Source organism: Castor canadensis, chromosome 7 (assembly GCF_047511655.1).
Source record: "Castor canadensis chromosome 7, mCasCan1.hap1v2, whole genome shotgun sequence".
In the NCBI taxonomy this organism is placed as follows: domain Eukaryota; kingdom Metazoa; phylum Chordata; class Mammalia; order Rodentia; family Castoridae; genus Castor; species Castor canadensis.
This window is the reverse complement of record NC_133392.1, coordinates 91,895,070-91,909,383: the sequence shown is the minus strand read 5'-3', so window position 1 is coordinate 91,909,383 and position 14,314 is coordinate 91,895,070. Positions and strand designations below refer to the sequence as shown.

General features: G+C 35.0%; 1 protein-coding gene across 3 annotated transcripts in view; it reads right to left on the bottom strand.

Moving 5' to 3' along the window:
• Ttll7 (tubulin tyrosine ligase like 7) overlaps positions 1–14,314 on the bottom strand; it is a 139,461-nt gene that overhangs the window by 68,057 nt on the left and 57,090 nt on the right. For all 3 annotated transcript variants that reach the window (XM_020185617.2, XM_074079607.1, XM_020185618.2), the window contains 6 exons: positions 10,941–11,143; positions 10,602–10,733; positions 8,664–8,785; positions 7,614–7,681; positions 4,402–4,560; positions 696–912 (listed from right to left, as the gene is read on the bottom strand). In XM_020185617.2, coding sequence (XP_020041206.2) covers positions 696–912; positions 4,402–4,560; positions 7,614–7,681; positions 8,664–8,785; positions 10,602–10,733; positions 10,941–10,965 — 723 coding nt within the window. In that variant the 5' untranslated portion in view covers positions 10,966–11,143. The remainder of the gene's footprint in view (positions 1–695; positions 913–4,401; positions 4,561–7,613; positions 7,682–8,663; positions 8,786–10,601; positions 10,734–10,940; positions 11,144–14,314) is intronic.

Here is a 14,314-nt window from a genome sequence, read left to right as displayed (position 1 = left end):
ATTACTAGGTCAAAAAATGCAATAAGAGATTTACTAAATTTTTAAGCATGGATAATAAATTACAATTTGCCTTTCAGAAGTTATAAATTACAGCTTATGATTTGCATGATAAACTACAACAGTTATGGTTTTCATGAATGTGTTATGACTGTACAAAGGAAATCTTAATGAGAAAATATCTATAAAATGCTCTATTTGGTAGGCTTTACAATGCACACTGAAACTGTTCACTTCTGTCTCAATTTCACATTTGGTCAGTGTAAATTTACAACCTTACTTCTCTTTTGTGCTAACAAAGATTAGTAACTATTTTCTCCTCCCCCCACCATACACTTTCTCCCACACTCCACATGTTTACACTCTCCTACACACAACACCTGCTCATATGTCACCCCTCCATGAGAAGCTGAACACAAACTCCCCATGTGCTTGGTCCAACTGAAGTTTACTTATATTTCTCCAAGCCACATTATTTTTATTTCCAGTAGAACTACCTCTGTAGAGAACCTCTATATAGGGATGAGTGCTCTGAAACCCAGACTATGCTCACAGCACCCTCTGAAATCACTCTCAGAAAGGGTGCCTTTCCCTAACAAGTTCACCTAGATCAGACAGCTTTTTCCAATTCTTGCAAAGCTGCCTGCAAGTGAGAAGCAGTCCTTCTAGAAAAAAATAAGTTCTCTCTCATCACTTACCAAGTTGGACTCATTAGGTGGAATGTACTTCTCTGTTCCCATTCGCACAAGTCCATCATGGTAGAGGAATATTTTTAGTGGATCACACGATGTTACCAGAATATAAATTCGTAAATCAAACTTGTAACCTTCCATTAGGAAAGGCTTTTCAATGTATTCTTGAACAATCAAATGATCCTGAGATGGAAGTTTATCGCCATTTCTTATCAAGGAAATCCTAAGTTCATAGGGAAAAAAAGAATAATTGATATAGAGGCAAGATGTTCAAGAAGTTATCTGTATGCTCAAGAGGAAAATGGTGGCAAAAGAAATTCCAAAATTCTGTCCCTCCATGAAAGCAATGAATTGAAAAAAAAAAATCAGAATCAACTCTTTGAAGTCCCAGAAATTAAACAAAAGCTTGAAATATTCAGAGTACACTGAATCAAGAAAAACAAGCTGAATCTGTATTAAAGAGCTTTGTGGCATTTTAACTCACTCTAGTTCCACCACTTGAGCTCCCTGGAGGGGATTTCTTGTAACTGCCTAACTCAGAACTCTACTAGAACTGAGATGACTTTGAGGGACAAGATTTGAAAACATTTTAAGGCAAATGTATTAATCCCTGCTGGCTAGGGCAACAAATATCATGTGGAACAAACAGCAGATCAACTAAAAAGACTAAGAGAAAATAATGGGGAATGAAAATCAATGGGACTTTGGAAAGCTCCACAATACTCCTTTGAATTTAGAAAGTAAAGTGCATGGCAAAGGCTAGGCACATTCTCAAGACAGACCGAGAAGGCCCAGAGCTCTCTCCTGTAGCCAACCATCAAACTCTGCACAAGCAGAAACTGATGGCAAGAGTGGAACTGTAAATGAAGGTTGAGGGCATGCCTCAACAAACACACACAGCACATGTACAAAGTCCTTTATGGGCTTTTCTTTTATTCCAAGTTCTTAAGAATACCTCTGTCCGATTACTAGTTACAAGAACTGGAATTTCATTGGCCCTACAAAGAATATAGACTTTTCAAAAATTAGTTCAGATATGTCCCTAAAACAAATAACAGCCACCACAACTAGCGGCAATGACAAACCATGAACAGCAAACCATGTAGAGGGGCAGTATTTGATTTACAGCATTGCTACATTATAATATTCAAAGCATCTAGTTTCAACAAAAAAGTTATGGGGAATGCAAAGAGAAAACATGACCCATACACAAAGAAATTATCAGTTAAAAGAAACTGTGAGGCCCAGACATTGAGCTTACTACATAATCAACTATTTAAATCACTATTTAGAATTTGTTCAAAGAGCTCAAGGAAACATGTACAAAGGAAATCATAAAAAACAATGTCTCATTTGGTAGGGAATCCCTATTTTTTAAAGAAACAAGCAAATTGTGGAATTAAAAAGTGAAGTGAAAAGCCATTCAAGGGGCTAAACAGTATATTTGGGAATGCACAAAAAGAATTAACAACCTTGAAAATAGGATAATTGAGATTATCAAATCTGAAGAACTGAAACAAGAAAAGAATAAAGAAAATTGAATACATCCTAAGAAGTCTTGGAACACCATCAAGCATACCAGCATCTACATAATGGGAGTCTCAAAAGAAGAGGGAGAGAGGGAAAAATCAAATAAATATTTAAATAAATAATAGCAGAAAACTTCCCAATTTGATGAAAAACATAAATCTATTGCACATCCAAGAAGCTCAATTAACTTCTAGTAGGATAAACTGCAAAAGATCCACACCATGGCACAGTGTAATCATACATGCAAAGAAAACCAGAACGATGACCACATAGGCAAATATAAAAGTCGCTACTAGTATAGTTTAGTATGTAATTACTCATTTTTTTTCTGATGGCTTAAAAAACAACTGCATAAAGGAGTAATTAGACATCTATGCTGATGAATGAGAATGTACATAGATTATTACAGATTAACATGTTAATTATAATCCCAAAACCACCACTAAAAAACCTCAAAAATATATATTAAAAGAAATGACAAGGAAATGTATGACACACAAGAAGATATCTCATTACATAAAAGAGCAATAATGGAGAAACTAAAGAACTAAAACTATATAAGACATATAAAAAATAGCAAAAGGCAAAACTAACTCTTTTCAATAGCTATATTAAAGGTAAATAGATTAGCTCTCCAATGAAGGGCTGGGTCAGGCAGAATGGATTTTTTAAAAAAACATAGTCGAACTATATGTTATCTACAAGATATTTAAAGACTCACTTTAGAATCAAAGACCCAAACAGGTTGAAAATGAAAAGACATTGTGTGTGAGCAGTAATCTGGAATGGCTATGCCAGCAGCAGACAGAATACTTTAAGACAAAAATTGATACAAGAGACGAGGCATGTCATTATATAATGATAGAAATGTCAACACATAAAGGATATATAACAATTATAAATATATATGCATTTAACAACAAAGCTCCAAAATATATAAACCAAAACCTGATAGAACTGAAGGGAGAAACAGTTCAACAATAGCTGCAACTTTCGACAGCAGACAGAACAAACTAGACAAGAGATGTAAGGAAACAGATAAATTTGACAGATAAAAGAGGTATCTTTTACCTGCATATCAGACATTACATGTTACATATTGCATTAAGTACAATAAACCCAGTCAATGTAGAATGGACTTTTTAATTATCTGCTTTTCCACTTGATATTAATATTTCATTAAAATAAATTGGAAGATTATTACACATATATGTCTAACAAGTGTAACTATATAAATATTAATATTAAGTTTTAACACTAAAGTTCAGAAAAATATAAAATTCTATTATCCTCCCCCAAAATTTCCTTTTTATACCAATGTACAGGATACTTCTTAACACGCATTTAATGTTCACATTAGGCAACTGACATAAAATTCCATTAACACACTCATTGAGTTTTGAACTACCAACATGCATTTAAAATAATGCTTCAGGAATCTTCATATTATGCTTAAAGAAAATTCTTTGAACAATTTACCTGGTAGCTACCATTTCCAAGTTTCTTTTCCCCATAGAATTTTAAATACAAATATTTAAATAACTCAGGTGTATTTTATGAAAAACAGCCTCGGTCACACTTTGAAAAAATACACTGCAAAAAACTAAATATAAGTAAGCAAAAGGAAGCAAGAATTTCAAGTTACACATTCTGATTTCAAGCTAACATGTCTAATTCTTGGTACCCTAGCTTAAATGTGTTCTACTCATTTTCAATATTACCATGGCTACACAAGAAAAACAGTTATTTAAAAAGCAAAGAACATACATATTTTGCTTCAAGAACTCTAGCTTCGAAATAATTCTCTTTCCAGTTCTTCCTCCAACACAATTTACCTCTACTATAGCAACTGATTTTATTATCCAAACTTATTAAGGTTATTATAAATGTGCATTTTATGTTTATGAAAAAATTAGTAAACAACTTTATTTTCCCTCTATGTTGTTATCTCCTATTAAAGGCTAACAACCCGTTGATTCAATTTTTAAAATGAATTACTTGAACCCTGTGGGAAAGGTTAATAGAATAAGGCTCATTAAGGATTTCATTCCAAAAAACAATAGTTAGAAACTTCTTTTGTTATGTTTTCATAATAGAACTCAATCATAAGTAATTATGCACATTTATTCTTTTTCCTCACATTTCTTAATTTTTATATTTTCTGAGTAAAAAGTAAACCTACCCATGACCCATTGCACCATTAGCTGGTTTTACTATAAAAGTTTTCTGCTTCCGTTTCTTCTTCAGTTCTTTCACATAATTTTGGAATTGAGTATATTCTGCAGGGAAAATCCACGTTTGAGGAACAAAGGTATAATCCAGAGGCCGAGACCTGATCATTCTGTAAATCGAAGACAATATGAAAGATAATTTCTTCTCAAACTTATATAAAAACTTAAATGCCCGCGTTTCTTCATTTATTCGTTCATTTACTGATCTATTCACCAAGTGTCTATTAAACACCTACTAGATACTAGACACCAGTCTAAACACTTGGATCATCAATAACAAAGACACACAGAACCTCTGCCAAGTTACGCACACATTAATACGTTCAAGATTTCTTTGACTACACACTGAGCTAGGCACTGGTGAAGACACATTAAAATGGTCTCTATCTTCAATAATGTGATAAGCAAACTAATGGATATAAGGCGTAAGGCAAGGGAACATGTAGCAGGTATTAACTCTGTCTCGGGGACAGGGTAGAATATTACGCCCCAAAATCAAAGCACGACAACCTTTTAATTTCCTTGATTTTGATTCCAGCACCTTTCAATGTACTCATTATTTTTGACACTGATATGAAATCAAATTAAGTTAAAGTTTTAATTAGAAAAATGTTCTTTAAGTTTAGCCATGTAGTATTTATGAGGTACTATTCTTTCACACAAATATTTGGAAAAAATCCAAGCAAACATATATTGAAGTGAAATACCATATTCCATGTAAATAATCTAGCTCAAAAGAAACATTCAGTCTTAGGAATCTAGGAATCTGGGATCATTTCTGATCTGTCAGGAATTCACTAAATGATATTAAACAAGTAGTTAACTCTATTTTTATATTACTAGGTCATAAATTTTTATCTAATAGAAAACTATTTTCTTCCATAAGGAGAATTCCAAGGACTTTATGGAATGAGAAAATGCCTATTGGCAAGAGCCCACTAACAGGGCAACAGGGCTACCTTCACTCCCTCCCTCTCTCAACCATACTAATATCTGTTTTCTACAAAGCAGCCAGAAAGAGCTTCTCAAAGCGCAAATCTGGTCAAATTACAATATGGCCACTCTCCTTACCCCCACCTGCCTGACGGAATTCAAGATAAAGACCATAATTCTGAACATCATCATCCTTCAGCAACTCTCTTCCCTGTCCCCACCCATCTCCCTTGCCCCAGCCGTAGTTGGCATTATTTTAGTATCTTGATTATTCATGCTTTGTCCTCTGTGTGACCTTGGCTTACGCTATTCTTCCTGCCTGGGTGATTCTTACCTATCATCTGCACCAGAAAACTATTTATCATTCATGTATCAGTTTCCACACCACTTCCATTGGCAAACTCTTCCAAACCTCCCTAACTAGGCCAGAGTTCTTTTTTTTTTTTTATTCATATGTGCATACAAGGCTTGGGTCATTCTCCCCCTTGCCCCCACCCCCTCCCTTACCACCCACTCCGCCCCCTCCCTCTCCCCCCACCCCCTCAATAACCCAGCAGAAACTATTTTGCCCTTATCTCTAATTTTGTTGAAGAGAGAGTATGAGCAATAATAGGAAGGAACAAGGGTTTTCGCTGGTTGAGATAAGGATAGCTATACAGGGCATTGACTCACATTGATTTCCTGTGCATGTGTGTTACCTTCTAGGTTAATTCTTTTTGATCTAATCTTTTCTCTAGTTCCTGGTCCCCTTTTCCTATTGGCCTCTGTTGCTTTTAAGGTATCTGCTTTAGTTTCTCTGCGTTAAGGGCAACAAATGCTAGCTAATTTTTTAGGTGTCTTACCTATCCTCACCCCTCCCTTGTGTGCTCTCGCTTTTATCATGTGCTCAAAATCCAATCCCCTTGTTGTGTTTGCCCTTGATCTAATGTCCACATATGAGGGAGAACATACGATTTTTGGTCTTTTGGGCCAGGCTAACCTCACTCAGAATGATGTTCTCCAATTCCATCCATTTACCAGCAAATGATAATATTTCGTCTTCTTCATGGCTGCATAAAATTCCATTGTGTATAGATACCACATTTTCTTAATCCATTCATCAGTGGTGGGGCATCTTGGCTGTTTCCATAACTTGGCTATTGTGAATAGTTAGGCCAGAGTTCTTTACTACACCCAATTTTAGAACTACGTACCCCAACTTCATAACACTTATGAAAGCTGCAATTGATTATTATGGGAGCTATAAATCTGCTTTATCAACTTATGTGCACAGAGTCCAGCTCCATACCTGACATATAGTTGGTACTTAATAAATATATGTTAAACAAGTAAAACTCATGCCCCAAACTTTGTAGAGGCAATTCCCTTTCTTGTTAAATCCACTCTCCTCCTTATAATCCCTACAATCCTTCTACCTATGTAACATACCACGATAGAATCCTACATGTCATCCTGAAGTCCTTTCCCCTCCCCCTTTATCTCACATGACAGCAGTCTTTCATGTTATCAATTCTATCTTTAATACCTTTCAGTTGATTCTCTCTTGACCCTTCCCACTATCACTCTGTGGTTTACTACAGGTTCATTATCTCTTACCCCGATAATGACAATCATCTCCTCACACAGCTTTCTCCCTCTACTCCCACCGTCATTGAATTCATTATCCATAGTGCCACCATGCTTCTCTAAAACATTATTTTTCTCCTTAAACTCACTCAATAACCTCCTACTTCTCTCAAAATATATGTATATCAGTGCACACATTCACCTAGTACAGTGCCTGACACGTTAGATATTCAATAACCAATATGAAAGCATACACACACAGCATATACCGAAGCGAATTACTTCCTGTAAAAACAAGTAAGTATCCATTGACTGCCACATAGAGATAACTTCTTGCATTTAAAACTAAAACTTCTGCTACTAAATAGACAGCGAGTCACAGTAAAAAATAGTCCCCAGATTTTGGAGACTAGGATTCAGGTGGAGCTCTGCTGATAACTATTTGACTTTGTGAAAGTATTCATTCTTCTGACCCTCAGTTACCTCCTTTGCAAAATGAAAAGGCTAGAACCAGGGAACTGTTAAGACAATTCCAGCTGCAAAAATCTACTTCTTCCATCAAAATAGCATTTCAAATCAAAGTAACCTGATAAAGGATAGTATTACAATATTCATAGAATAAATTTTGAACAGGTCTTCTCTATTACAAGAAAATAATAATTACTTGGTCATATTTCTTGCTAAGAAATCCTTCCTGCAGATCTCCCCCATTCCTGGAAAATGGTTGATTCTCTGGAAAATAAAAAGGTAAATATTAATATTCTCCTTGATGTAGTGAATACATTTGTTTATAATACAGTTAAATCCATCTTTCAAGATTTCTGTTTTTAAAAACTGGCAATTATTAATGCAAAACAATTTAACTTAAATGGCCTATCATTGTAAAATTCTAAAGAAATCAGAAAAAGGTGTTTACGTTGATGGTTCTATGTTGCATAAGTGGTAATTCAATATCCCAATTGCTTTAGGAATACCAGATTTAGTATAGTCACAAAATGCCCATTATAGAAAAAAATGGTGCAAATGAACTTATATTTGCTCCCTCTCCTCAAGTGTGAGTGTATTATACTCTAAACTGATAAAAGAAGGAGGACTACACAAAAATGTCCATTGTATAAAATTCCTTGTATTTGGCTTTTTAATTTGATGCCTATTTTCTTATGAATGTAAGTCTGTATTACATCATAAAAATAAAAGTCAGGTTACTGACCCTAAAAAAGTATTTTCGCATCCTGATCTCACTGTGTCACCTATTCCATGTCACTAGGGGCAGTGCAAAGCACCATCTTAAAAAGGAAGCTTTCAATTCTTCTTTTTCTTTTTGCAGTACTGGGGTTTGAACTCAGGGCCTTCACCATGAGCTGCTCCACCAGCTCTATTTTTGTGATGGGTTTTTTTGAGATGGGGGTCTCACAAACCATTTGCCCAGGCTGGCTTTGAACCATGATCCTCCTGATCTCTGCCTCCTGAGTAGCTAGGATTACAGGTGTGAACTATGCTTCAATTCTTCTTTAAGCAAAGAAAGAGTTTGAAAATTATATTTGAAAAGGATGCTGGCTGAGTCAACACAACAGCATAGCAGCAAAGCAAGCTATTCAGGTAACTTAGAACCAAAATCTAATCTGTCACAGTTTAAGAACCTAAATAAAGAAACTGAGGATGGAATTCATGGAGTTTTGCTCATAGCAATAACTGGCCAAGATGAATCTCCCACCTGGTAATTTTGCAGCTCTGCAATCTTTTCCTGCTGAACAGCAGAATCACACCATATAAGGTTACTTGTTTCATCTTCATCTGGAGTTTTCATAAATCCCATCTCATCTATTACTAAACGCACTGCAAGTAAATAAGTTAAATTACAATAATTTTTATATATATTAATTGTGTAAATATCTGTGTATATTATATATATATATATATATTAGTTCAGAGTATTTCATTTGCAAAATGCCCATTAATTCTAGCATGACATTTTTAGTTACAACAGTTTTATCTAGGACTAAATTATTCTCAGTATTAACTGAGAACCATATTAGGTTGCACCAAAAATCCTTGGGTTCAGTCTTCTCAGATTTATCAGGTACACACAACCACCAAAGAGTTCAGTGATTAATTTTGACACAATGAAAACATGCAGGAAATTATGACAACACCTCTACTCAGGAAAATGTACTTGTGTGAACTTTTTCATGACCTGGAGCTAGGCACAAAATGGCAAAGGTAAAAATAACCCATGATCATCGGGCCTATCTTATACTTTCACCTTCCCAGTTCAACTGAGTTAACACAACAGGATAGCAGTTCGAATTACTCTTGGCACTTAAAATCAAGGAACCTCTGTTTGCTCATGAAATGATGAAGCAGAATTCACAGAAATGATATAGATATTGGCCCCATTCTGCTGCCAAACCTGTGATCCTAATTGGAAAAAGTTCATATTCAGAGAAAAGCTTCCTACTGAGCACAAATTGTGTTTTCCTCTCTGATCATTTCTTGCAATGAATTTCAAGTTTAAAGTAAAGATGAACAAAATAGTTGGGATAATTCTTGAGTTCCAGTGGAATTTTGAGTCTTAACACAATGGTGTATAGCAGTGCTTCAATGTTTTGCTTTTAAATGGTTTTGTTTTTTTTACTATAGACCTGAGAGGAAGTAATATCAACTGTCTAAACAACTTAGCTTAAGTACAAAACTGATACCCAGACACAAGCTTGTCTCAAATCCTAGGGGCTCTTGATTGCTTTCTGGCTGAGGAGAAAGGAAGGACTTTATATGCAACAGAACTGGGAATACAGGTACTACAGTGGCAGAAATAAAGGCATAACAGAGGCACGAATGGGGTGGGTGAGGTCAGGGAGAGGACTGTTGAGTTGAAGTTGCTGTTTTCCAGGAGAGGCAGGGTGAAACTTGGGGTTGTACTGGAGATCCAAGTCGTCATTTTTTCCGTTCCTTTCCTCTATTACAGAGCACCAGGTGGTTTTGACCTTCTGGGGGTTTAGCAGCTGCTATGCAATACAACCTAGGACACTCCTTTAACTGACCAATAGGCAGAAAACAATGACAAAGTCAAAATGGCAGCTCCAAAGCAGACCTGTCCCTAAGCAACTGAAAGACATTGTCCAGGGCCTCTCAGAACTAACTGAGAAGACCCTGATGGGTTAGCAGTTACTGAGGGTGACAGTACAATGAGACACTTAAATCTGGGTATCCATGTGTGCACAGGCCAGTGATGCTGGAGCATTCAGGTCACATAGGAACAGTAGAGAAGATCTACTCTTCCTTCTTTATTTACAAAGTCAGATTTATAAGATCAGACATATATAAATCTCTTTTTTTATGAACTTCAGAGTTCAGAGAACTAGTAAAGTTGAACTATCCAAAAAAATACAGTGCCAGGTATTAAACTTCTACCTTTTTTCCCCAGCTATTTAACTGCATTTTTGACTGAAATTAACTTTTAGAAATCAATTAGCATCTTTTTAAAGTCTCTCATCCTCCACAGCACAGGAAAAGAATCCCTTTAACATGTCAGAAATTTTAGAGTCATTTTAAAATCCATTATATAAAATTCTCTGAAATTCTTCATTGTTTTCAACACCAAACCAGTTTTGCCAGTAACTATGAAAAATCTCATGATTCTACAGAGACCTACCAATTTCAAACTTTGTCCCAGAAACATTTGCTGTAATGATTCCCTTTTTTTTCTTCTTTCTGACTTTCCTTTTCATAGTGCTTTGATAAGGTAATTCTGTGTCCAGATCCAGGGGAGAGGTTCCTTGAATAACTTTAAGAGAAATGTAAAATAACCAAATATTACTGAAGTAACAATAAAATTCACACCAGAAGCACAGATGCCCCTACAAAACAAGGTAAAATGATCAATTTGGTACTTCAAAAGCTCATAAATAATTTTGACTACTTTTACAAAAATGAATCATAATGCTCTGTAACACATTCACATTTTGTTTTATGGTTAAATATGTCTACTTACCTCCTTCTTGAGGCAGAGATGGCATTTTATCACTTGTGTCAACTAGCGAGCAGTATATGCCACAGTGCCAGGTTGTCAGGAAATCTGGAAGTGTCGCATTAGTCTAAGTAGGATATGACCCCAAATCACTGAAAGTTCCTATCATATTATCTGGGTGGAATCCTCAGATTTCAAGACACCTAAATTATGGGCTAAGGAAATACCTGTAGGGATTTTAAAATAAAGGCACTTAGAAAACATGAAAATTTTCTGATATATACCATCATTATTTTTCAAAGTCACAATGTGTCAGTCAACCAGTGTGTTAATTAATTTTTCAAGCCTTATGCCAAATAAAGACTTTCTGCTCTGAAAGCACACGGTCTAGTGGAGGACCTTCTAGTTAATCATGCATTGCTTCTACACAACAAACAACATACACAAACAACAACGCCAATGACAAAATTCACTGCCACTTATTAATCACCTGCTATCTTAAGATTCATATTATGCTATTTGCCCTTTTGGTAAGCCAGTGCAATAGAAGCTTTTTTATGACTGTTTTACAGATAAGTAATTAGAGCTCAGAAAGGATGGATAATTTTGTCTTTCTTTACAAAGGAAAAAATGACAAAGTGGAGATCAAAATGAAGATCCCTCTGATATCAAAACTAGAGTCCCTTAACTAGACACCTGTACAACCTTCAACCTAAACCTAAACTATAACTATAGCAATGCTTCTAACAGGAGACTGCAATAACTGCCAGGGTACAGAAGGAGGAAGGATTTCATAAAGCAGACTACATTTGAATTGTGCCTTAAAAAATGAGGGCAACTTTGAAGGACACAAAATAGGAAGGGTCATTATCATACTGAACTTATTTGGGCACACAGAGAAACACAGTAAGACTGTTTAAGGAATGAACTACTTTGCTTTAGCTACATTTCAATGTGGTCTGCAGTCTACCATGCATGCATGTGTCTGCATTCTATATAAACCTAGGCATTTACGCCCTAACTATAATATATTAACAACTCTTTAACATCAACTTTCTTCTTTCTATTTCTTTATGTGAGAATCTTTGAGATCTTATAAAATGTCTCTAAGCACAATGAAAAAATTATGATAAGCAAGGATATGATATCAATACCTTTACTAGGAGATTATCAGGTTTATCAGAAATTCAGTTATATCCAGAAATTCAGCTTCATAAAATGTAAGTCATGTAGATCATACCCAATACTTGTTATTAATAAGATTAATTATTTAAAAAGTTAGAGCTTTACACATTCTCTAGTATTATTTTTTAAATTATTATATTTAAAATATATTTTTAGTCTACTAAAAATAATATATGTATTTTATCTATGTTATATAGATATAATATATATATTTATATAAATAATCTATAAATTCAATATCAAAACTAGGGAAGTATTATTCATTATAGACCAGCAGTGAGCAGGCAGTATCTTAAGCATATAAAATAGTTTACCTCATTAACAAATCTTGGACTTCAGTTCATTTCTCCCTGTTTTCCACGTAAAGAAACTAAAGCTAGGTAAGTTTAGTAAACTAGGGTAACAAGGGTAACACAGCTTAGAAATTAAAAACCTAGACCTGGGATACAACTTTTCTGTCTGATTAAGTATTCCATGCATTTAGCTTCATTATTTTCAGATACCATACTAATAAGCTATATAGACACACAAGAATTCTGTAACCCTATTACAACACATATGGCAAAATATGGCTGTTTTCTGGGAATTCACAACACTTGGAACCAAAGAGTGAAATCACATAAACATCTCTAAACTGATCTCTCAGCTCCCAATTCCAAGTGAAAAATGGACTAGATCACTTCTCAGAACAAAGGAAAGTAGTAGCCTAAAGTTCAGTTCAATTCCTTTCTGGAGGCTCTTTGATACTTCAGGGAGATAACTATTTGAGTTTAGGAATTCTTGTCCAACATCTTGTTATTGGAGTAAACAAAGGTCCCCTTGACAGTGTCAGAGTACTTATTACATTAAAAGTAGGTGACAAAGTCAACATGAGTTTGAAAACAATGTTTGTGCATCTTTTTGAGGCTCCAAAAATAGATCTGTTATTTTCTAACTTAAATAATCAGACAAACAACTTAGATTTATACAGCATTCAAATAAGAATACTTATACCTTCCGCCACCCACAAAGGAATCTGAAGTTTTTAAAATTGTCCTGCCATATATGGACTTTACTTATTAATTCCATTTATGATTTGGTGAAAGTGCTTAACAAACTTGAGGATTTCATTGAATCATCCCAATTCTAATCATTTCATTTTATTCTAGGCAAGAAATTTAAGATGACATATTTAATTAGCACACCACTCAGGTGAGCTGTAGTTACCTATTTTCCCAAAGCAGAGAGCATGTTTTAGTTGCCTCCAAAATGCTTTAGACAAGAGTTTCTCAACTTTGGCTGCAAAGCAGAATCACCCTAGGAGCTTTTTGAAAATCTACACTGGACTTCAGAACTCTGCAGGGTTTGGCCATCAGCACTGTCAAACTCTTCAAGTAATTCCAGAGTGCAACCAAAGTTGAGAACCTCGCCTGGACACAAAATCACACTGAAGGACAGAATAATTACAGCATACAGGTATAAAATTATAAGAACAAAGAAAAAGCTTATTATAAAACCAGAAAAATCACTAAAACTTATTTATAAAAGTCCTCATGACTACTTCAACAAAATAAATCAAGAAAAAAAGAAATAAAGGTCAACAGAAAGTGATTTCTAAGAGAAAGATATTTGGAATCCACTTTTTAAATGAATCAATTTTCCATAATTTCAAGCAAATGGTAACATTGAATATAGAAATTTCTAATACCAATAGGCTGAAACACAACCAAACTAATTCCAATACATTTGTTTTTCCCAGATATTCTTGTTGAATTTGTAGCAATCACCTCAAATTTAGATAAATGTCCACTTTTTCCTTCAATCTTCCTCTGATCATGTCTGAAGAAATTCATTTCTCCCTTTTCTGGTGGATCATAGAGACTTTTCTTTGGTCCTTATCTTAGTTGCCAGCCAAGAAGGTAAGCTCTGTGTTGTCCATCTTATTCACTCCTTATTCTCAGAGCTAGAATAGTGCCTAACACAGTGGTCAGTATGCACTTGTTAATGAGAGCTATGACTTGAACATTGTGTCCTTCAAAATTCATAATGAAACTTAACACCCAATGTAGCAGTAATTAAGGGATGAGCCTGTTAGGAAGTGATTAGGTCTTGAGGGTTCCTATCTCTTGAATGGGATTAGGGTCCTGATGCAAAAAAAAAAAAAAAAGGCTTCGGACAGCATTTTGCCCTTTTTATATGTCTTTTAGCCATGTGAAGACAAAGTATTTGTCCCC